This window comes from Somniosus microcephalus, chromosome 14, assembly GCF_052327205.1.
Source record: "Somniosus microcephalus isolate GS21.2 chromosome 14, FLI_Smic_1.0, whole genome shotgun sequence".
NCBI lineage: Eukaryota > Metazoa > Chordata > Chondrichthyes > Squaliformes > Somniosidae > Somniosus > Somniosus microcephalus.
The window spans coordinates 47022292-47046585 of record NC_141000.1 but is presented as its reverse complement, the minus strand read 5'-3'; the positions used below and the strand labels follow the sequence as shown (position 1 = coordinate 47046585).

General features: G+C 43.1%; 1 protein-coding gene across 8 annotated transcripts in view; it reads right to left on the bottom strand.

Moving 5' to 3' along the window:
- Nucleotides 1-24294, bottom strand: part of dmd (dystrophin) — a 2562635-nt gene that overhangs the window by 1717306 nt on the left and 821035 nt on the right. For all 8 annotated transcript variants that reach the window (XM_086007360.1, XM_086007362.1, XM_086007361.1 and 5 more), the window contains exon 8: nt 9265-9446. In XM_086007360.1, coding sequence (XP_085863486.1) covers nt 9265-9446 — 182 coding nt within the window. The remainder of the gene's footprint in view (nt 1-9264; nt 9447-24294) is intronic.

Here is a 24294-nt window from a genome sequence, read left to right as displayed (position 1 = left end):
AACACAGTAGGAGCAGAACCAGGCTACACGGCCCCTTGGCCCACTCCACTACCCACAGGGCCATGACCATTCCGAACCTAGACTCATGTCCAATTTCCTGCCCGCTCCCCGTAACCCTTAATTCCCTTTACTTCTAGGAAACTATCTATTTCTGTTTTAAATTTATTTAATGATGTAGCTTCCACAGCTTTCTGGGGCAGCAAATTCCACAAACCTACCACCCTCTGAGTGAAGAAGTTTCTCCTCATCTCAGTTTTGAAAGAGCAGCCCCTTATTTTAAGATTATGCCCCCTAGTTCTAGTTTCACCCTTCATTGGGAACATCCTCACCGCATCCACCCGATCAAGCCCCTTCACAATCTTATATGTTTCAATAAGATCGCCCCTCATTCTTCTGAACTCCAATGAGTAGAGTCCCAATCTACTCAACCTCTCCTCATATGACCACCCCCTCATCCCCGGGATTAACCGAGTGAACCTTCTTTGTACTGACTCGAGAGCAAGTATGTCTTTTCTTAAGTATGGACACCAAAACTGTATGCAGTATTCAGGGTGCGGTCTCACCAATACCTTGTACAACTGCAGCAATACCTCCCTGTTTTTATATTCCATCACCCTCGCAATAAAAGCCAACATCCAACTTGGATATGTTGCACTTGGTCCCCTCCTCCAAATCATTAATATAGATTGTAAAGAGTTGGGGTCCCAGCACTGACCCCTGCGGAACACCACTAGTTACTGATTGCCAACCCAAGAATGAACCATTTATCACAACTCTGTTTTCTGTTAGATAGCCAATCTTCCACCCATGCCAGTATATTACTCCCAATCCCGTGATTTTTTATCTTGTGCAGTAATCTTTTGTGTGGCACCTTGTCAAATGCCTTTTGGAAGTCCAAATACACCACATCCACTGGTTCCCCTTTATCCACCCTGTTTGTTACGTCCTCAAGGAATTCAAGCAAATTTGTCAAACATGACTTCCCCTTCATAAAGCCATGCTGACTCTGTCCGATTAAATTATGCTTATCCAAATGTCCTGTTACTGCTTCCTTAATAATGGACTCCAACATTTTACCAACCACAGATGTTAAGCTAACTGGTCTATAGTTTCCAGCCTTTTGTTTACCTCACTTTTTAAATAAGGGCGTTACATTAGCAGTTTTCTAATCTGCTGGGACCTTTCCTGAATCCAGGGAGTTTTGGAAAATAACCACCAATGCATCCGCAATCCCTACCGCTACTTCACTCAAGACCCTTGGATGTAAGCCATCAGGTCCAGGGGATTTATCCGCCTTCAGTCCCATTATCTTACTGAGTACCATCTCCTTAGTGATTTTAATCGTGTTTAGCTCCTCCCCCCCATAGCCCCCTGTTTGTCCAGTGTTGGGATATTTTTTAGTGTCCTCTACTGTAAAGACTGATACAAAATATTTGTTCAGCGTTTTTGCCATCTCCATGTTCCCCACTACTAATTTCCCGGTCTCGTCCTCTAAGGGACCAACATTCACTTTAGCCACCCTTTTTCTTTTTATATAACTGTAGAAACTCTTGCTATCTGTTTTTATATTTTTTGTTAGTTTACTTTCATAATCTATCTTCCCTTTCTTAATTAATCTTTTAGTTATTCTTTGCTGGCTTTTAAATGCTTCCCAATCTTCTATCCTCCCACTAGATTTGGCTACTTTATATGCCCTTGTTTCAGTCGGATACTATCCTTTATTACTTTACTAAGCCACGGATGGCTGTCTTTTCTTTTACGCCCCTTTTTCCTCAGTGGAATATATTTTTCTTGAAAGTTGTGAAATATCTCCTTGAATGTACACCACTGCTCATGTACTGTCTTACACCTTAATCTATTTTCCCAGTCCACTTTAGTCAACTCTGCTCTCATACCTTCATAGTCTCCTTTATTTAAGCTTAGTACGCTGGTTTGAGAGCCAACTCTCTCACCCTCCAACTGAATTTGGAATTCAACCATGTATGGTCACTCATTCCAAGGGGATCCTTTACTAGGACATTTTTTATTAATCCTGTCTCATTACACAGGACCAGATCTAAGATTGCCTGCCCCCTGGTTGGTTCAGTAACATACTGCTCAAGGAACCCGTCCCTAATGCACTCTATGATCTCTTCCTCAAGGCTGCCCTGCCCAATTTGATTTCTCCAGTCAATATGAAAGTTAAAATCTCCCATGATTATAGCTGTTCCCTTATTACAAGCCCCTGATTTATACTCTGACCAATAGAGTTGCAACTGTTAGGAGGCCTATAGACTACGCCCACTAGTGACTTTTTTCCCTTATTATTCCTTATCTCCACCCAAACTGATTCACTATCCTGATCCTTTGATCCAATATCATTTCTCACTATTGCAGTGATTCCATCCTTTATTAACATAGCCACCCTACCTCCCTTTCCTTCCTGTCTGTCCTTCCTAATAGTCAAATATCCCTGGATGTTTAGTTCCCAGTCATGGTCACCTTAAATCTCAATTTAAAAGACTTATCTTTTTAGAAACACTGCTCACTAAGAGCTATATTCTTCTCTTTTGTTAAAAAGCAGGTTAAATGCCAATTTTTATTGTTATTTTTGACATGCTAACAAAATCACAGGAACGTGTCATTTTGAAATGTACACTTCCTGATCATGTTAGTGGTATTGAAAACTAAAGGTAATCATACCCCACCTGCAATAATGATCCTTGAACACATCTCAAGCTGCTAATGAGCAACTTAACCAGTATAAATGATGAAAAGGTTGTTCATGCTGCTATGCAGTGCAATATTGGTGCAAAATGGCTCAGCATCACTTCTGAAAAGCTCATTTTAACCATGAGTCACTGCATGTGCATATTCATTACAATTATTGCCACTGGCCAGAGTGAGAGAGGCACATATTACAACTATATTGATTTTTTTTTTTAGATAATTCAACATTTTTCAAATGGCTTAAATGAATCAGAATTTAGATGAGGCATTGGATCCACCAGCAAATACATATACAATCGGTCCAACTGTACAGGACCTGTCTCACAACCAACCATTTCCATGAACTCTTTGCCCCCATGAACATTAATGACAGGAAAGCCCCATCACCAGCACCACAGAAAATATATCTCCTACGAGCATCTCAAGAGTGCACAAGAGCAGCTTTCCACCAGCTCTGCTGAAGCCACTGGGGGAGCACCTCATAGGACTGGTCAAGTTAGAAAGCCTTCATTTAAGAAAAGCACAATGGATTGATCACTTGGGTGACAAAAGAATTCACTACGATATTGTGTTTGGAATTAAATTATCACATTTGGGACTTTAGATTATAGTTCATTTTCATCGCAGTTTGTTAGTCTGCATTTTCAGAATGTCATTGACATAGACGGTGGGCGAATGATGTCAGCCTTGACTCAGTGGTAGCACTCTAGCTTCTGAGTCAAAAGGCTGTGAAAGTCAAAGTCCTGAGACCTGAACACATAATCCAGGTTGACATTTCAGTGCAGTAATGAGGGAGTGCTGCCTGGTTGGAGGTGCTATCTTTCAGTTTAGACGTTAAACAGTTAAAAGAACCCACGGCCCCATTTTAAAGAGCTGGGGAGTTCTGGCCAATATTTATCCCTCAACCAACATCACTAAAATAGATCATCTGTTCATTTATTTCATTGCTGTTTGTGGAACCTAGCAGTTCAAAAATTAGCTGCCGTGTTTCCGACATTACAACAGTAAATACTCTTTAAAATGTCCTTAATTGGCTGTAAAACACTTTGTGATGTGCTGAGGTTGTGAAAGGCACTATATATAAATGTAAGGTTGTCTTCTTCAATGTTTTTAATGTAGAATCAAGGAGTGCTGAAGGAGTAACAAGAATTGTTAATGCTGAGGGCATTTTATGACTGCTCAGATAAGGGGATTGAACGGGACACCAAGAGCTCTTTCAATGGCTCCCTGGCCTATCCAGCTGCAATGCGCTGTGCTGCCCTTCCTTCTTGTGGTTCTCCCTGGCCTTTATCCAATTCTTCCTCATCTGATGAGGCCTCTTCTTGCTGCTGTGCCTATTTCAACTCCAAGTCTCTTTGTATGGCCAGGTTGTGCAAAATGTAGCAAATTACAATGATACAGTCCACTTTCACGGCCCTAGGTTTGATCATGCACTGTGCCAAGATAGCTAACTTCAACGAGGCAGTGGTAGGAGACCTCAAATTGGCCTCAGCACCCTGGGTTAGAGGAGGAGAAAGTTGGCCAGAGTTACCAGTCCTAATCATTATACAGTAGCCCCTGTTTGAAATGCACATATGGGATCAGGTGAGGCCAGAATTGGGTTTGGCTGTGATGACACAATGACAAATAGCCTGAAGACACTCGCTGTCTATGCTCGCGCAAGAGTGGCCACACTGATGAGGTACTAGATAATTATGAATTGTTTTTAAATGCATACATACAGACTTCAAAACAACTCCCACCCCCTAAAAGGCCTCAATTAATGTGACTCCCCAACAAACAATCCAGACAGCCCATTCCTGGAATCTTCCTGCTGAGGTCTCTGGCTCAAACCCCCTGTTGCCGCTGAAATTCCCAACCAGCTTGGAGCCCCACATTCCTCCTCGACCCACGCAAGCTCCCCCATGGTCCCTGACCCAACCGCCTTTGGCATCGAAATTGTTGCCTGGCCTTGGACCCCACATTCCTCCCCAGCTTGTTACAGGCTTCCTGCTACAGTCCCCTACTTGGGGTCCCTACAGCCACTTAAAATACTGGCTGGACTGCAGCCCTACAAACCTTCCACCCCAAGACCTATTCCTGAATCTCCTTGACTTTGTTACTTTGGTCTCCAACTTAGTTGTCCCCTTCCCTAAGCTCCCTGGCCCAACTGCCCTACTATTGCCTCACAGCGCCAGGGACCCGGGTTCGAATCCGGCCTCGGGCGACTGTCTGTGTGGAGTTTGCACATTCTCCCTGTGTTTGCGTGGGTTTTCTCCGGGTGCTCCGGTTTCCTCCCACAGTCCAAAGATGTGCGAGTTAGGTTAATTGGCTATGATAAATTGACCCTTGGTGTTAGAGGGATTAAATACGTGGGGTTACGGGGATAGGGTGGGATATGTGTTGGTGTAGGGGTTACGGGGATCGGGTGGGATATGTGTCGGTGCAGGCTCGATGAGCCGAAATGGCCTCTATCTGCACTGTGGGGTTTCTGTGATTCTGTGATCCTGCTTAATTTCTTGCCAGCCTGATTTATGATCAGATGAAAATAACAGGCAGGAAAAGACCAGGACTAAAGAACCGGTCCAGCTGCCTTTTGAAGGCATGCAGAAAGTCAGCACCCACTGCACCAGCCAGCAACACGTTCCAGGGACTCACTACTCTCTGGGAAAAACATCCAGTCTATTCCTACTCTTGCGTAGTTTAAACTCACATCGCCATGTCCTCCTCAACCTGTCAAAATAGAATAATCTATCAATAGGCACACTATCCAGCCCTTTCATTATTTTATAACCCTCTATCAGGTCGCTTCTAAATCTATGCTGCTCTATATAAATAGACCAAGGGGGAGAAATTGAGTTGCTTGGTGCTAACGGGGCACAAATGCCCTAGTGCCTGGGCGCGGCATCGATAACGCCTCCTGCGAAATTCAGCGGGAGGTTAGCAGCGACGGTAGCTGGTCGCGCCCCGCTCCGCTGGCGATGATGATGATGTCATCGCTGTGCGCAGTGCCCCGGCCGCAAACTTCCCTTGCGCCCCCTGAACTATCACCAGGCGATGGGACCAACAGGATCGGGGGCAGTTTTGCAGCAGCGGTAGCGTGCAGCGGTGCTACTTAAGGGGCAGGTATCGGGCAGCCAGTTTTATTTTGGATGACTGCCAGCACCTGCCCACCTTTAATATTTCTATGCGGGGTGCCAGCTGCGATCGCTCAGCCCGGCACTCCTCGAGTGGCGCAGTTGCACGTAGTGCCCTGACATTGAGTAGTAGCACCCCAAGAATGAGGTGGCGCGCTTCCAGTAGCACTCCACCTCCTTCTTGGGGTGCTACTAGTGAATTTATGGGGCGGGGGTTCTAGCTTTCTCAGGGCGCGAAAATTAGCACCCCGGTGAGTTTAGCGCCCTGGCGCTAACTAATTTTCCCCCCCAAGTTTCTTAAACCTATCTGAGTAGTGAAGGTTCTTTAAGCTAGGAATCATTCCCGTAACTCTCCTTTAAACCTTTTCCAAGGCCACTATATCACCCACCAGGTGAGGGGACCAAATCTGGGTGCAGTACTCCAGATGCGGTCCAACCAGCGACCTGTATAATGACAGAATGGTGTCCTTTGATTTGTACTGCTTGGTTCTATTAATACAAACCAATACCCTGTTAGCTTGAGCTACAGCCTCTTTACATTGGTCATGAACCTTCAGGGATATGTGCACAATAACACCTAGATCTTTTACTCTTTCAACCTCTTTCAGTATTGTTCTCTGCAAATGCTAGGTATATTGTGTGTTGGCCTTGCCAACATTCATGACACTGCATTCATCCAAGTTAAATTCCAATTGCCATTGTGTGGCTCATTCCCCTAGCACAAATAAATCTTTGCATTTGATTGCACTTCTGTACTATCTTAATCCTTGCACAGATTTTGAAGTCATCTGCAATCTTACTGACCATACTCCCAACACCACTGTCCAGATCATTAATAAAGACAGTGAACAGTAGTGGGCCTCAGGCCAATGCCTGGGGGAACACCTCCCTCTTGTGTGTTCCTTTAGGCTGCTTCTTTTCCCCCACTTGCCCCTGTTGTACTTTTTTTACATTGCCCATTATCTAGATTTTTTCAATAGCCCCAGTTTTACTGCTTTTTTAAAAATTCGCCTATTCTTCTGCTTCCCCCCTCCTTGAAGAGCCCTATTTCTGCCCTGTTTGTGCTGACTTTTCTTGTAAAATGTAGCTGCTATACTCCCTGGTTGGGCTCTTTTTTTGCTTTTTAGTAGAGTTCCTTCAATTTATATCCCCTGTTTTCTTCCTTGCTTTTTTAATAAACTGCTGGACCCCCGGTTCCTCACACTTTTTCCAATATGACCATTCTGTTGTGTATGTCTTTTTTAAACAGCTCTGTTGTGCTGTGTGCACATTACTTTAATTTACTGCAAAATGACTCGAACCCTTTCAGCACTCAATATGCGCTGTACTTCGCAGGACATTCATGTTTTCCAGCAACAGTTCTTACAAATTTTATATATAAAAATAAAGCTTTAGTAACATATTGAATGTCAAATTAAAGTGGGAATTTACAACATTAATATGTTTTTGCATTCATTCTTAACCTACAGTCAATTCCCTTTCAATTCAGAGGCAGAGACCCTCAGCACATTTAAAAAATACTTCGCTGTGCACTTGAAGTGCTGTAACCTACAAGGCTACGGACCAAGAGTTGGAAAGTGGGATTAGGCTGGATAGTTCTTTTTCGGCTGACACAGACACAATGGGCCGAATGGCCTCCTTCTGTGTCATAAATTTCTATGCTTCCATGATTCAGGTCTCGGACTACGGCAGACCGTGCATAATGTACTGTTGTACAGAATTTGCAGCATTGGTTAACTGTTCAGTTCATGCTCGTCACACTTATTGTTAAGCCACATGCATGAACAATTTGAATTGTTTCTAGGGAAAGACTTTCAACATAAATAATCAAGAGAGCTTAAATTAAAAATACATTAGGCTTCCATGTTTATTTAATGGCTCCGCAAGGAACAGCTTATAAAATAGCAAGTCTAAAGAGCAAAGGGAGTGGCACCAAAAATGGACAGTCAAAGGCATAGTTTTAAAATACATCAGCAGAAAAACTGTCTTGGGCAGTAGTACTGCACAAGACAGGCAATAGCGAATCGGTAGCCCATTCTGCACTTCCCCGAATTTCATTTCCATTGACTTCAATGGAGAAGAAAACTGGGCAGACTGCATAACGGGCTGCTGATTTGTTTTCACCCAAGATGAATTTTCTGCTTATATATTTTAAAACTGAGCCCAAGATGAATTTATACCCCTATGTTCCTTTGTGTGTATTAATGCCAAATTATTTTCAGTCGCGTCCTATTAATCCTTTATCTAATTAGCTCATGTTTCAGTGTCAGTTCCCAACTACGTGCACTCTATTTTATTCTTCTCACACATTTCACACTATTTTATTCTTCCTACCCTTCTTTAATGTTTCCATATTATTCCAGTCAGATGTAAACACTTAGAGCTCCTTCCTAATGGACAACATAATCAAAATTTCCACTAAACCACAGCAGCAGTCACTATGAAGATTGACTGACTTATTTTATGGTTTGAATACAACATATTTCACTTGAATATTTCTCAGAGGAAATCATAATTTTGGAATGAAAATGTCATTTCCACATCACACTTGCTGTCGTTTTTTTAGGCTGTTATTCAAAAGTGATGATAGGAATCCACTATTCTTTGTTATGTTGTGAACAGGATAATTTAACATAGTTCTGAAAGAGTTAAGACTCAAAACTCCCATTCCAATTCCATTTCTGTTTTGTACAACTATCATTTATTTTGTTTGGGTATTGTTGTATTACGTGTTATCTAATCTACCTGTTACGAAGAAATGCCTGTGAAAGCTACACAACCGATCCCTGATAAATAAAATGGTTACCATGACAACTAAATACGCAGTATGGCCTACCAGGAAACAAAGAGACAATCTCAAAAATCTGAAGCAAATCACGAACAACAAAAAGCTATTTTTAGGGCAGATAGAAATAATTCATAAAAATATTAACAGATATTTAAATTTCTTTTTCAATCATATGCCTACATACCAAGCATGAATTTCTGGCCAGATATGCAAACCACTCCCGGGTCTCTGCCACGATCACTTTGCAACTACTGTACTAGGAATTCCATGCAAACTGCCTCGAGTCTTTCATCCTATTTTCGTTCTCACCTTGTGGGAAAAGCACCTAGCCCTTAGCCTATAGCAGGACACCAGCATGTGGACAAACTATTAATCAACTGAATCAAACTTTTGAGGAGCTAAGAAAATTCCTGTCTCAACTCTCAGACTTGTGAATATGGAAATGCTGTGTGTTCCTCTGACTAAAGTTTGCAACACTTCAGTGTTCCAAATTCTCAGAATGCCAGCTTTGCAGATAATACATTGTGGACACCACATGCAAACTTAGAACATGCCAAAGAGTCTCAGCATTCAAAGGGTTAAGTGTAAGGATAGTGACTACTCTTGAAGCATACTTAACAGGTACTTTGGGTCAAGCTTTCAAATCATCACCTGCTGGGAGAAATACTGCTTTTGCAGCATCTCTCTTTGTTCTTCCTGAGTGACCTTTGACTGTCGTGGCAGGGTTTCAACCTCCTGGATGGCTTCAATGGTTACTTGCTGGGGCAGAACCTGGAAGAGCGACGTGATGTACATAATGATGGACTTCTTGTCCGGATGTGCAGTTGCAACGTCTGTAAAAAGAATTGTGTTTTTTTTTAAACGTTTGTTTACTTGCACTTCTAATGCAGAGAGATGCATGCTGTTACACAGTAAGAATCAACCAATCAACTCATCAGGAAGTAGACAGCCTAATGAACAAGGCAATTCTAGATGCATGTCCTCCAGAGACTAATTAGGACAATGTGAGATAGCTCTACACTTCAAAATATCAGACTTGCATACAAATGAAGACAGTACATAATTTCATGATGGTTATTATTTTCTTTCCTTAGGCAAAGCCAATTCTGTCACCGTTCTTTGAAAAATAAGCTGGCTGCAGACATTTCATATTTCACTGATTGTTATTATAAACAGACCTCAGAAACAATTTGCCACATACTGAAGTGTCAAATCCTTTAAAGTTAAAGTGGGAATGTGGATATGGGCTCAACATAATAATTACAATCACAATAAAAACAATTGAGAACAAATGTTCCTGAAAGCATTCCTGAACCAGTGGGGTTTTTATAATACATAAAATAAAGCTGTCATTAGTTTAACATGCTGCTCATTATATTTCTTATTAAAAATAAATGGACTTGATTCAACTTCTATGCTGCTTTGTGGACCAGTTTCCTGAAGCAGTGAATTTCAAAACTGGGTTTCAGAGCCTTGTCTTTCTTGAAAAGGCATTTCTTTCGCCCCCACCCCACCCCACCCCGCCCCCAAACTCTATTTTGTCAGTAATTTCTCCCACCCCTTTCCTTAAGGCACCTACTCCTTGCTGGGGTACAGTTCCATAAGTGCTTGGGGCACTCTGGTCCCTCACCCAAATGGCCATAATTCTTGTTTAAGCCTCAACGGTGATTCTCAGCAGCCTGTTCTACCATAGGGGGGCACCATAGCCAAGACCAATTCCACAGAGGCCAAGAGCTAGCAATCAAGACCAGGACGCCTAGTTGATTTTCCCGTCTCGAACCTGGGACACACAGGCCAGTTGTAGCAGCCTATCACTGCCTTAATGAGATCAGAAAATTCAACACAGGCTGATGACCAAGTCTCTCGATTTATTCGTAATAAGGTGGATGAATTAGCTGCGCAAATAGATGTAAATGGATAGGGTGTAATTGAAATTACGGAGACATAGCTCTAGGGTGACCAAGGCTGGGAATTCAACATCCAGGGGTATTCAATATTCAGGAAGGACAGGCAAAAATGGAAAAGGAGGTGGGGTAGCATTGCTGGTTAAAGAGGAGATTAACATAATTGAAAGGAAGGATATTAGCTATGATGATGTGGAATCTGTATGGGTAGAGCTGAGAAATACCAAGGGACAGAAAACGTTAGTGGGAGTTGTACACAAACCCCCAAACAGTAATGCTGAGGTTGGGGATGGCATTAAACGGGAAATTAGAGACGCGTGCAATAAGGGCACAGCAGTTATCATGGGTGACTTTAATCTACATATGGATTGGGCTAACCAAATTAGTAACAATACTGTGGAGGAGGAATTCCTAGAGTGTATACGGGATGGTTTTCTGGACCAATATGTTGAGGAACCAACTAGAGATCAGGCCATCTTAGACTGGGTGTTATGTAATGAGAAAGGATTAATTAGCAATGTTGTTGTGCGAGGCCCCTTGGGGAAGAGCAATCATAATATGGTAGAATTCTTCATTAAGATGGAGAGTGAAGTAGTTGACTCAGAGACTAGGGTCCTGAATTTAAATAAAGGAAACTACAATGGTATGAGACGCAAGTTGGCTAGGATGGATTGGGGAACGGTGGATAGGCAATGGCAAACATTTAAAGATCGCATGGATGAACTATAGAATTTGTTCATCCCGGTTTGGAATAAAAATAAAACAAAAAAGGTGACTCAACCGTGGCTAACAAGGGAAATTAGGGATAGCATAAGATCCAAGGAGAGGACATATGAATTGGCCAGAAAAAGCAGCAAACCTGAGGATTGGGAGCAGTTCAGGATTCAGCAAAGGAGGACAAAGGGATTAATTAAGAGGAGGGTAAAAGAATATGAGAGTAAGCTTGCAGGGAACATAAAAACTGACTGTAAAAGCTTCTATAGATATGTGAAGAGAAAAAGATTGGTGCAGTCAAGCGTAGGTCCCTTGCAGTCAGAATCAGGGGAATTTATAATGGGAAACAAAGAAATGGCAGACCAATTAAATACATACTTTGGTTCTGTCTTCACAAAGGAGGACACAAATAACCTTCCAGAGATGTCGGGGAACATAGGGTCTAATGAGAGGGAGGAATTGAATGAAATCAGTATTTGTAGGGAAATGGTGTTAGGGAAATTGATGGCATTGAAGGCCGATAAATCCCCAGGGCCTGATAATCGACATCTTAGGGTACTTAAGGAAGTGGTCCTAGAAATAGTAGATGCATTGCTGGTCATCTTCCAAAATTCTATAGACTCTGGAATAGTTCTCATGGATTTAAGGGTAGCTAATGTAGCCGCACTATTTAAAAAAGGTGGTAGAGAGAAAACGGGGAATTACAGACCGGTAAGCCTGACATCGGTAGTGGGGAAAATGCTAGAGTCCATTATAAAAGATGTAATAGCAGAGCACTTGAAAAACAGTGACAGGATTGGACAAAGTCAACATGGATTTACAAAAGGTAAATCATTCTTGACTAATCTACTGGAATTTTTTGAGGATGTAACTGGTACAATAGATAAGGGAGAACCAGTGGATGTGGTGTATTTGGACTTTCAGAAGGCTTTCGATAAGGTCCCGTATAAGAGATTGGCGTGCAAAGTTAAAGCACATGGGATTGGGGGCAAGGTATTGACTTGGATAGAGAACTGGTTGGCAAACAGGAAGCAAGAGTTTTCCGAGTGGCAGGCAGTGACTAGTGGGGTACCGCAGGGATCGGTGCTAGGACCCCAGCTATTCACAATACAGGAAACTTTCTGGTATCCGGCACTGACGGGACCGAGCTGGTGCCGTACCATCAAAACTGCCGTAGAAACCAGCGCTAATGTTAAAACATACAGAGCTTTTGAGCTCCGTGTGAATCAACAAACCCTGTTGCTTAGCAATAGCTTCAAAACAGTCGGCCGCAGCTTAAAAGCGTCTCTGTAGCTAAGCAACAGCTTCAGCTAGACCTTGCAGAGCCTGACTGGAAAAAAAAAGCAACAAGAGGTAAAAAAAACTTATAGGAAACGGCTCCTGAATTTTACCGGTAGATAGAGCTTTCCGGACATTTAACCTCTGGTTAAACGAAAGTTTCCTGTATATATTAATGATCTAGATAAGGGAACTAGATGTAATATCTCCAGGTTTGCAGACAAAACAAAGCTGGGTGGGTGTGTGTGCTGTGAAGAGGATGCAAAGAAACTCCAGTATGATTTGGACAGGTTGGGTGATTGGGCAGATACATGGCAGCTGCAGTATAATGTGGATAAATGCAAGGTTATCCACTTTGGTGGCAAAAACAGGAAGACAGATTATCTGAATGGCAATAGATTGGGAGAAGGGGAAGTGCAACGAGACCTGGGTGTCCTTGTGCACCAGTCGCTGAAGGTAAGCATGCAGGTGCAGCAGGCGGTTAAGGCGGCAAATGGGATGTTGGCCTTCATAGCAAGAGGATTCGAGTACAAGAGCAAGGATGTCTTGCTGCAGTTGTACAGGGCCTTGGTGAAACCACACCTTGAGTATTGTGTGCAGTTTTGGTCGCCTTATCTGAGGAAGGATGTTTTTGCCATGGAAGGAGTGCAGCGAAGATTCACCAGACTGATACCTGGGATGGCAGGAATGACGTATGGAGAGAGATTGGGTCGATTAGGCTTATATTCGCTAGCGTTTAGAAGAATGAGAGGGGATCTCATTGAAACTTATAAAATTCTAGCAGGACTAGACAGACTAGATGCAGGAAGGATGTTCCCGATGCCGGGGAGTCCAGAACCAGGGGTCACAGTCTAAGGATAAGGGGTAAGCCATTTAGGACTGAGATGAGAAGGAATTTCTTCACCCAGAGAGTGGTGAACCTGTGGAATTCTCTACCACAGAAGGCAGTTGAGGCCAACTTATTAAATATATTCAAGAAGGAGTTAGATATATTGGCCCAGAACTTGGTGTCGGGGGCTTGCCGCGCGTGCAAGCCCCCGATCTGCACTCACCCTGCGCGCTGACATCTGAAGCCCGGGCCTGCTTGCATTTCCTGTCACAGGCCCGGTTCAGATGTCAGCGTGCAGTGCTTACCTGATCCAGTGGCGTAGTTAGTGCGATCAGGGGAGGGGAAGGTTCATTCATGAGTTTGAGAGTAAGAACTGTCAAACTCATGAAAACTACAGGGGCCCAAAACACTATTTAAACTTTAAATAAAAATTTAAAAAAACATCTCAATCCTTAAATTAAGTACAAATAAGTTTTAAAAAATAATTTAAACAATAATTTTTTTTTTTGAAAAAAATAAATTTTTAATAAAAAAGGGTCTAAAACTAAACTTACCTTATTGTAGATTCTTTAAAATAATAAACCTGTGGGAAAAAAAATTCTAAATTGCACTAAAACACCACTTACCTGTAAAAATAAATACTTACATGTGCTTTTTACAAGCGTAAAGACCGGAGGTCTTTACACATGCGCAAATCCCCCAAAACAGAGGAAATCCAAGACGCACGCGCTGCCCCCTACAGCGCACGCGCTAGCCTCGTCACCTCTTGGGTTAGAGGAGAGGAAATGCCGGTTTTCAGCGCATGCGCTGTGCATGTACCCCTTCCATACTCACGCGTTTGGGGAGGAATTACTGCCCCATTAAGGCTAAAGGGGTCAAGGGATATGGGGAGAAAGCAGGGACAGGGTACTGAATTTGGATGATCAGCCATGATCACATTAAATGGCGGAACAGGCTCGAGGGGCCAAATGTCCTACTCCTGCTGCTATCTTCTATATTAAAAATATACTGCTCACCCCTCATCATTGCAGAAACAGCTTTTACATTCCATACAACTGAAACTGGAGAATTTCTGTTATAGCACCATTAATGTCTTCTTCAATCTAACTTGTCACCACAGTAACAAAACTGAATTACCGTAAGAGTTTCTGAAATTAATGTATAAAGGAAAGGCCTCGTACAACATTTTGCTATTGTTTGGTTTCAACCAAGCAGTCTTTTATCTCCTTTGTCTTTGACTGTATTCTTTGTGTCAGACAACCATGTGAGCAATCCAGCATCAATGCCATCGGAGGCATCAAACCCTCAAGATGAGTTTTGTTGGGTGTAGCTGTCTGTAATTGTAGCCCTTGTCTTTCGGTGTGTAATTTTATTCTATGCATAGGTGGGCTGACGTATACGGCAGCAGTGTGCTTTTGACATTGCTATATGAACTTCCAAGACAGAACAACAAAGTCACAAATGTGAAGTAACAGCAACTGCATGTACATTAAGATTTGCACTTGCATAGTTGAGTTTACGTCACATTCCCAACTTCCGGATAATTGCAGTTTGCCCATTTGTCCGCTACGCAGTAGGAACACTTTCAATGGGAATGGCTTCTCTCCTATTTTTCTGACAGATTTTAAATGGCAGTAACACTGTACACTTGGTATCGAGATCAAGGAAGGTCATCAATCTGTGCTGCAATGAAAGTCACCTGCTGATGGGCTCAATGTGCAAGTCAGCACAGCAATTCTCTTCTCAGCTGGGACTTCTGACATGGCAGATCTGCATCAGGCTGCCAGGCAACAGTGCTGTTATATCAGAATGGCACAATGGCCTTTCCCTTCAAACAGCAGCAGCAGTATCTTCAGCAGTGCATGCAGGGAGTTGCAGCTGCGCTTCTATGCAGTCTAGAAAGAGGGACCAAAAGTTCAAAAGCTAAACCCCATGGAATCTTATGTATGATGCCGGTGATGTGTTTCTGGTATGCAAATGCTGTTGATAAAAGGTCAGCTATTGCATAAAAAAGTAATTTAATATAAAACATCATTGCATTTTATAAAAACTCATCTATTGATATCTTGTAAATACAAGCTTGGCTAAACTAAAGTGATCCTTTCAGGAAATTATTGAACATGATGCAGTCCAAAGCAACCCAGCGAATTGTATGATTTGTCTTCATGGACACCAACGCACTGTCACACATCACACATCGCAAAAGAGCAATAAGAACACTGTCCTTTCATAGTGAGGACTGGACTCAATCAATGAACCAGCTCTATCTGTTCATGGTTTAATTATTTGCACCTGTTTTTGTTTTAAAGCTGTAGTTATTGGCTTGCTGTCCACCAATTTAATAACTTAATTCAACAATATTGTGTATAAAAATAGAATGATGTGACTTGCATTTAAAAGGCAATGACCCATCAAGGTCTTCTGGAATATTCCTTAATATTCTCAGTGAAACCTAATTATGAAGCCAATCATCCTTAAATGCGGTATCAAATTAGAATATCTACTTTATTAAAAACCCTCTAGGGTTACAGATAAACATATGGGCACAATCTTAGATTTTCAGCAATATTTTACAACATAATCACATCTTTAAAAGTACGACTGTGAGTTTTACAGATTGAGAGTTTTCTCAATTTTATTCAATTACTGGTGCTAAGTATCAAGGGTCCCCTGATAACTGAATTGATTAGATTAATGGACTGCATTGTGTGGTGCTAAGCTAGACAGACAAGAAAGATCCAAGCTTAGATTCCTGATTTGTTGAATTAGATCTCAGCCAGGGTAGTGACGGGAGCACTACTACTAACCTCAATGCCCCAAACCACGGAGGGTAAAACTCAGCTACCAGAAAGTATGGATGTTTGACATTAGATGATGACATTATTGGGCTCAGTTTTGAGCCACCAGTAGTTCAATAGCCGACTGAAACTCGGGGGGTGGGGGCAGGGGATTCGGCCGGTAGTTGGAAACCAGGGAGCAGCTTGGCTGCCTCACTGACGCTCAAGGTCCGCCTGATACAAATTTTAAGGAACGTGGGAGACTGCTTATATATGCAAATTGGGGTCCTACGCCTGATGCAATTTTCAAGCAGGCCTGTAAATGGTCAAGCAGCCTGCCTGCCAGAAACAGGAGGGAGGCTACTTAAATAAGCAAATGGTTTCCTACACCGATTGCAATTTTCAGGTACAAATGGCAGAGCGTGCAACTCCACCCATTTATACCAGGTGTTGAGTGACCTACGCAGCCATCCTTAAAGAGACCGCTGGAGGCTTCTCAAAAAGTGGCTCAACAAACTAGTAATTTTTTTTGTTTCATGGGCTCAAAAGGATCAAGAGTGCTCCTTCTGGGTCCCCAAAAAACTCTGGCCTGCTGTTGGCCAATTTGAGGACCACTTGGGATTCTCTCTCTACCCCTCCCTGCCACCTCCACCCCCTTCCAAACCCAACTTTCTCAGAAGTGGCGAGCTGAAATGAGTGCCCACTTGGTGCCCGCAGCTCACTGGCACCACGCTAATGAAGCCCTGGCCTCAAAATGGCTCGAGCCTCATACCAGCACGAATGAACCCTCTGCCGATTTCGCTCCTGTTCTGTGCATGACTTGACGATCGCCCCCTTCGTGTCTAGGCTCACACATCAACAATGGCCACTTGAACAAGGTACTGGGAGGCTGCCACCACTGGTAAGAAGTGTACTCCAGCACGAGAAGAAAGCAATGGCCCCAAACTAGCAAACAATCACCTAATACACAACCACCTTTTACTTCACAAACACTCAATCTTAGGGTTCGTAAAACTGAGGCTGTCAAACACATCTTTCTTTGTGCACATAAGGTAATACATTAGAATGACTGGACTGTCAGAACTCTGTTAAACTGTGATGGGTGGCAACAAAAGATAATTTTCCTCAAAAGTGCTACTTAAAGCTGCAGCATCAATTTTTTTTATTGCACAAACTGTTGAAGACTTTTCGTTCCTCTTAGTTCCATTTATTATGAAGAATTGCATTTAACTTTTTACAGAGATCAATTTTAGTTCCAAGTAGTTTATACGTTCCTGGGGTTTCTGCCAATCACAGATACAACTTGGGAAGAAGTTATTTGGATCAATTATAGGGGTCCCACCTTTAAAAACAGAAAGTACTTCAAAAACGCACGCTCGAATGGGATGTTTGGCCAATGTGGGAAGAATGTGTCAAAATAATTGGCATACCTCAGTGTTTCTTCATTGGCAATTGGCATCAGCAGCTAAGAGACTTTGGGGATCATTTCGAACTTCGTCCCCTGAACGGGTAAGCTGGTGGAGTGGATCGCTCGGCAGCGAAAATGGAAATTATCTCCAAAGTCCTTTAGCAGGTGATATCCAATGCCAATGAAGAAACACTGAGGCATGCCAATTATTGTGGCACAAAATCTAGGTGGCTTCTACAACAAGCGATCCATCAGCACCACCAGGTCACTGCCCAGGTGGCGAAGGTAGAATTTACCCCATTTGTTTTTAAACCATCTGCTTTATGTTTATTTTAATTCGTTTTATGGGATCAGGGCATCACTGGCAATGCCAGCATTTATTGCCCATCCCTAATTGCCCTCGAGAAGGTGGCAGTGAGCCGTCTTCTTGAACCGCTGCAGTCCGTGTGGTGAAGGTACTCCCACAGAGCTGTTAGGGAGGGAGTTCCAGGATTTTGACCCAGCGACGATGAAGGATCGGCGATATACTTCTAAGTCAGGATGGTGTGTGACTTGGAGGGGAACTTGGAGGTGGTGGTGTTCCCATGCACCTGCTGCCCTTGTCCTTCTAGATGGAAGAGGTCGCGGGTTTGGGAGGTGCTGCCAAAGAAGCCTTGGCGAGTTGCTGCAGTGCATCTTATAAATGGTACACACTGCAGCCACGGTATGCCGGTGGTGGAGGGAGGGAATGTTTAAGGTGGTAGATGGGGTGCCAATCAAGCAGGCTGCTTTATCCTGGATGGTGTCAAGCTTCTTGAGTGTTGTTGGAGCTGCACTCATCCAGGCAAGTGGAGAGTATTCCATCACAGTCCTTACTTGTGCCTTGTAGATGGTGGAAGGGCTTTAGGCAGTCAGGAGGTGAGACACTTGCCACAGAATACCCAGCCTCTGACCTACTCTTGTTGCCATAGTATTTATGTGGCTGGTCAAGTTTCTGGTCAATGGTGACCCCCAGAATGTTGATGGTGGGGGATTCAGCGATGGTAATACCATTGAATGTCAAGGGGAGGTGGTTAGACTCTCGCTTGTTGGTCATTGCCTGGCATTTCTGTGGCGCGAATGTTACCTGCCACTTATCAGCCCAAGCCTGAACGTCGTCCAGGTCTTGTTGCATGCGGGCATGGACTGCTTCATTTTCTGAGGAGTTGTGAATGATGCTGAACACTGTGCAGTCATCGGCCAACATCCCCATTTCTGACCTTATGTTAGAGGGAAGGTCATTGATGAAGCAGCTGAAGATGGTTGGGCCTAGGACATTGTCCTGAAGAATTCCTACAGCGATGTCCTGGGGCTGTGATGATTGACCTTCAACCACCACAACCATCTTCCTTTGTGCTAGGTATGACTCCAGCCAGTGGAGAGTTTTCCCCCCGATTCCCATTGACTTCAGTTTTACTAGGGCTCCTTCATGCCAAGGGCAGTCACTCTCACCTCACCTCTGGAGTTCAGCTCTTTTGTCCATGTTTGGACCAAGGCTGTAATGAGGTCGGGAGCCGAGTGGTCTTGGCGGAACCCAAACTGGGCATCAGTTAGCAGGCTATTGGTGAGTAAGTGCCACTTGATAGCACTGTCAATGACACCTTCCATCACTTTGCTGCTGATTGAGAGTAGACTGATGGGGCGGTAATTGGCCGGATTGGATTTGTCCTGCTTTTTGTGGACAAGACATACCTGGGCAGTTTTCCACATTGTCGGATAGATGCCAGTGTTGTAGCTGTACTGGAACAGCTTGGCTAGAGGCGCGGCTAGTTCTGGAGCACAAGTCTTCAGCACGATAGCCGGGATGTTGTCAGGGCCCACAGCCTTTGCTGTATCCAGTGCGCTCAGCCGTTTCTTGATATCACGTGGAGTGAATCAAATTGGCTGAAGATTGGCTTCTGTGATGGTGGGGAGCTCAGGAGGAGGCCGATATGGATCATCCAGTCGGCAACTCTGGCTGAAGATGGCGGCAAACACTTCAGCCTTGTCTTTTGCACTCACGTGCTGGGCTCCACAATCACTGAGCTTGGGGATATTCATGGAGCCTCCTCCTCCAGTTAGTTGTTTAATGGTCCACCACCATTCACGACTGGATGTGGGAGGACTGCAGAGCTTTAATCTGATCAGTTGATTGTGGGACCGCTTAGCCCTGTCTATAGCATGCTGCTTCCGCTTTTTAGCATGCATGTAGTCCTGTTTTGCAGCTTCCCCAGGTTGGCACCTCAATTTTAGGTACGCCTGGTGCTGCTCTTGGCATGTTCTTCTACACTTCTTATTGAACAAGGGTTGGTCCCCTGGCTTGATGGTAATGGTAGAGTGAGGGATATGTCGGGCCATGAGGTTACAGATTGTGCTGGAATACAATTCTGCTGCTGCTGATGGCCCACAGCGCCTCGTGGATGCCCAGTTTTGAGCTGCTAGATCTGTTCTGAATCTATTCCATTTAGCACGGTGGTAGTGTCACACAACACGATGGAAGGTGTCCTCAGTGTGAAGACGGGACATCGTCTCCACATGTACCTGATGCATTTCATTTCTGAAGTGATCTTTTGGCTCTATTTCTGAGGCTTATGGTTTTTTTGGGGGGGGGGGAGGGATTCGGGTGTGGACTTTATGATGATGTAAGGGGGCTGGGAAAGTCGGTAGCAATGGTTTCCTTCCCTCACCATCAATGTTTTTATTCAAAATTTCATGGCATGAATTTGAATCTGAGGGAGGGTAGTGAAAACAAGAACATTCCAACCAGTCAGGACACAACTGGGTGCTGTAATGGGAGATCTACAGATTTCTTTCTGGATGGTGCGACTGAATGGGCCAAATGGCTTTCCTCATCTATCTTCCACAGAATCATATAATGTTACAACACAGAAACAGGCCATTCAGTCAGCCCATCAAGTTTGCACCTGTGTTTTTCTCCACATGAGCCATCTAGTCTTATCCCACGCTCCTGTTTACCCCCTTATCCTTTAATATTCATCTTTTCAAGCAATTATATAATTCTCCTTTAAAAGAATTAATGGATTCTGTTATAACCATGATTTGTCAAAGAATTCCACATTCTAACCATCCATTGTGTAAAGATTTTTATCTAACCTTTAATTCTGTTTGTGAATACCTTACATTTGCGCCATGTCAGTCCTCATGAAAAAGCCCTAACCCCTCATCACTGGTAACATCTTAGTGAATCTACACTACACTTTTTCCATTGCTTTTATTTATTATCCTTCTATAACAGTGTGCACAAAACTATACATAATACTCCAACTGGAACTGAGGTTTTGTACACGTACATTACCTCCTTACTTTTATATTCTATGCCTCCGGAAAGTAGACCAAGAATTCGGTTGGCCTTTTTTATGGTTTTATATACTTGTGCTGCCACCTTTACTAACCGTGTATCCGCATGCCAAGGTCCCTCTGCTCATTTGCTCAGTTTAAAATCCTTACCCTTTAAAGGTGTATTTCCTCTCTTTTTATTTCCAAAATGGATTACTTCAGCTTTTGAGACACTAAACTGCATCTGCCATATTTATATTGTGCTCCTGCAAAACACCTTGAGAAAGCACTTAAATATGGCGTATTTAGACAATGAATTTCGCAGCAGACAGTTAAACATTGAAGAAAGTTAGGCTGCATTATTTCTTGAGGAAGCCCCTGTGGTAGCAGAGCTGTTATTGTAAAGACCAGAATTCCCCCGTGGCCCAGTGGATGAGTACAGACTGTGATGCAGTATGAGACTTACAGACCAGGAAGATCCCAGGTTTGATCCCTGGTCTGTGTTGAATCGCCTAAGGTGGTTGGTATAACTGGCTTCAATCCCTTGGGTTTGGGAGGAGCAAAAGGAGAAAGGGTTCCCACTGCCGATCGCTGTCAATGACTACGTGCGTGTGTGTAGCCGTTGAATGTGAACAAGATTAAGCTCAGTTGCAATTTCTCCCTCTCTACGATCAAATATCCTGCCGATGCTGGGTAACTAGTCCCACACATGAAGGGTGACCACTTGGGTGAAGGATTTTGGTTCCCACAGTACTGCATCTCAGCAATGTCACTGCCTCCAGGGGAAGGATGTAAGGGAATAAAACTGGAGAAAAAAAATAGTAAAACATAAACAAACTGATATATTTTGGTTGACAGTAACATGTATTTTAAAATTGCACAGTTCATGCTACGACATCCATTGTCTAAATACGCCATATTTAAGTGCTTTTACATTGTAAATTTGCAGCTGACCACAAATATACAGCTCTCTAGCCATCAGCTGTGCTCAGACACATAAACGTCCTGAATTGTCTCGTGGCAGTGGAGACATATTCGTCTTTGATCTTGTGAATTGCCGATGGTTATGCCAGCTTTCCTTCTGGTACGTATCTGACAGTACCGGGTGGAAGTGTAAATTGAAACCAGCAGTGCAGGGAGGCTGGTATAGAGATGCGCTCTCATCACACAAAAGCAGCTTTTAGCACATCGAGGCAATAGAATTCCTCCCATCGACAATCTTAGTGAAAAAGCCACACATGTGCAAAACAGGAAATGGTGTTTAGTCGATTGACTGCTTTTTCACTAAAATTATCCACAGGAGGAATTTCACCCTCAAAGTCTTCACACCAAGCCAATCAGGTCTGGGCTCAAATGGAGAGGATCGATCAGGGTACTGTGGCTGATGTTGTGTACATGGGCTTTCAAAAGGTGTTTGATAAAGTACCACATAATAGATTTGTTAGCAAAATTGAAGCCCATGGGATTAAAGGTTTAGTGTTTGCGTGGATATGAAGTGGTTAAGAGACAGAAAGCAGAGAATAGTGGTGAATTTTTTTTTCCCAGACTGGAGGGAAATTCACTGTGCTGTTTCCCAGGGTCGGTTTTAGGACCACTGCTCTTTTTGATATATATTAATGACCTGGATTTGGGTATACAGGGCATAATTTCAAAGTTCGCAGGTGACGCAAAACTTGGAAATGTCGTAAAAAATGAGGGTAGTTACAGACTTCAGGAGGACATAGACAGACTGGTGATTGGCAAAAGAACTAAAGGCGGCATGAGGACAAACGTTTTTATGCAGCGAGTGGTTAGGATCTGGAATGCACTGCCTGAAAGGGTGGTGGAGGCAGACTCAATCACGGCTTTCAAAAGGGAATTGGATAAGTACCTGAAGGTAAAATAATTTGCAGGGCTATGGGGAAAGGGCAGGGGTATGGGACTAGATGAAGTGCTCTTGCAGAGGGCCGGCACGGGGCTTGACGGGCTGAATGGCCTCCTTCTGTGCTGTAACCATTCTATGATGAAATGGGCAGACACATGGCAGATGGAATTTAACACAGAGAAGTGAGAAGTGATTAATTTTGGTCAGAAGAATGAGGGGAGGCAATATAAACTAAATCATACAGCACATAAATGGTACAAGTTTAAAGGGAATGCAGGAGCAGGGAGACCTGGGGTTGTACAAGTCTTTGAAGGTGGCAGGACAAGTTGAGACGGCTATTTAAAAAGGTATACAGGATCCTTGGCTTTATAAATAGAAGCACAGAGTACAAAAGCAAGGAAGTTATGCTAAACTTTTAGAAAACACTGGTTAGGTCCCAACTGGAGTACTGTGGCCAATTCTGGGGACCACACGTTAGGAAAGATCTCAAAAGCCTTAGAGAGTGTGCAGAGGAGATTTACTGGAATGGTACCAGGGAGCAGTTACATTGAAAGACTAGAGAAACTGGGGCTGTTCTCCTTAGAGCAGAGAAGGTTAAGGGGAGGTTTGATAGGGGTGTTCAAAATTACGAAGCATTTTGATAGAGTAAATAAGGAGAAACTGTTTCCAGTGGCAGGAGGGTCGGTAACCAGAAGACAGAGGTTCAAGGTACTGAATGGCTTCCTTCTGTGCTGTATCATTTTACGATTCTATGATTTAACATTCTTTTCAGGCTCACAATCAATAGAAATGGTAGAACACAGAGCAAAGAGTAGAAATCCCCATCAAATTTGCAATTAGATTATATCTTTCAGGACATTGGCATTCTGAATGCTCAGCAACATTCCAATTCAATACAGCGCAGAGCTGTCAAAAGATAGCCATAAACACCCTTGTGCACACACTCGTGTGCATCTGCTCTGTACTTCAAAACTCTATCCAGAGATGGAAATTCCCTCGTATGATGTTTCATTATTTTAGAGGAAATAATTCCACCTTTTTCATGGTATTCCAAACAAACACACCACAATTTCTGAACATGAATAACTATACTCATGTACAACCTCACTGGATATAATGTCTGAACCCCAGTTCACTACCAGAATCTGCTACCAGAGATCACCAAAAGACCAATTCATTACGATAGTACAACAGATTAAAACAGGTATACAAGTTCAAGCAATATCATGGATTGCATAGTCTAATCGCACCCTTTTCTTTTCTCTTGTAGTTTTGCCATTAACGTTGAATGGGTTTGCTCCAGTGTAAATTAGATTTAAATGTGCAACCTAAGTATCTATAAGTTACTACAGAAAATGCTGGAAAAACTCAGCAGGTCAGGCAACATCCGTGGACAGAAATTTGAGTTGACGTTTCGGGTCGAACCCTTCTTCAAAAATTACTACAGTTCAGTTCTAATCAAGATCAGGATTTCTGACAACTCCTGATTTAAAAAAAAAGGCAATTTGCAATCTTAGTAACACAAGTCATTTACTGAATCGTTCAGGAATTCAATGGAAAGGAAGAGCTGTATTTTTTTTATATCAATACCATTTGACTTCCTGTTGTTTTGC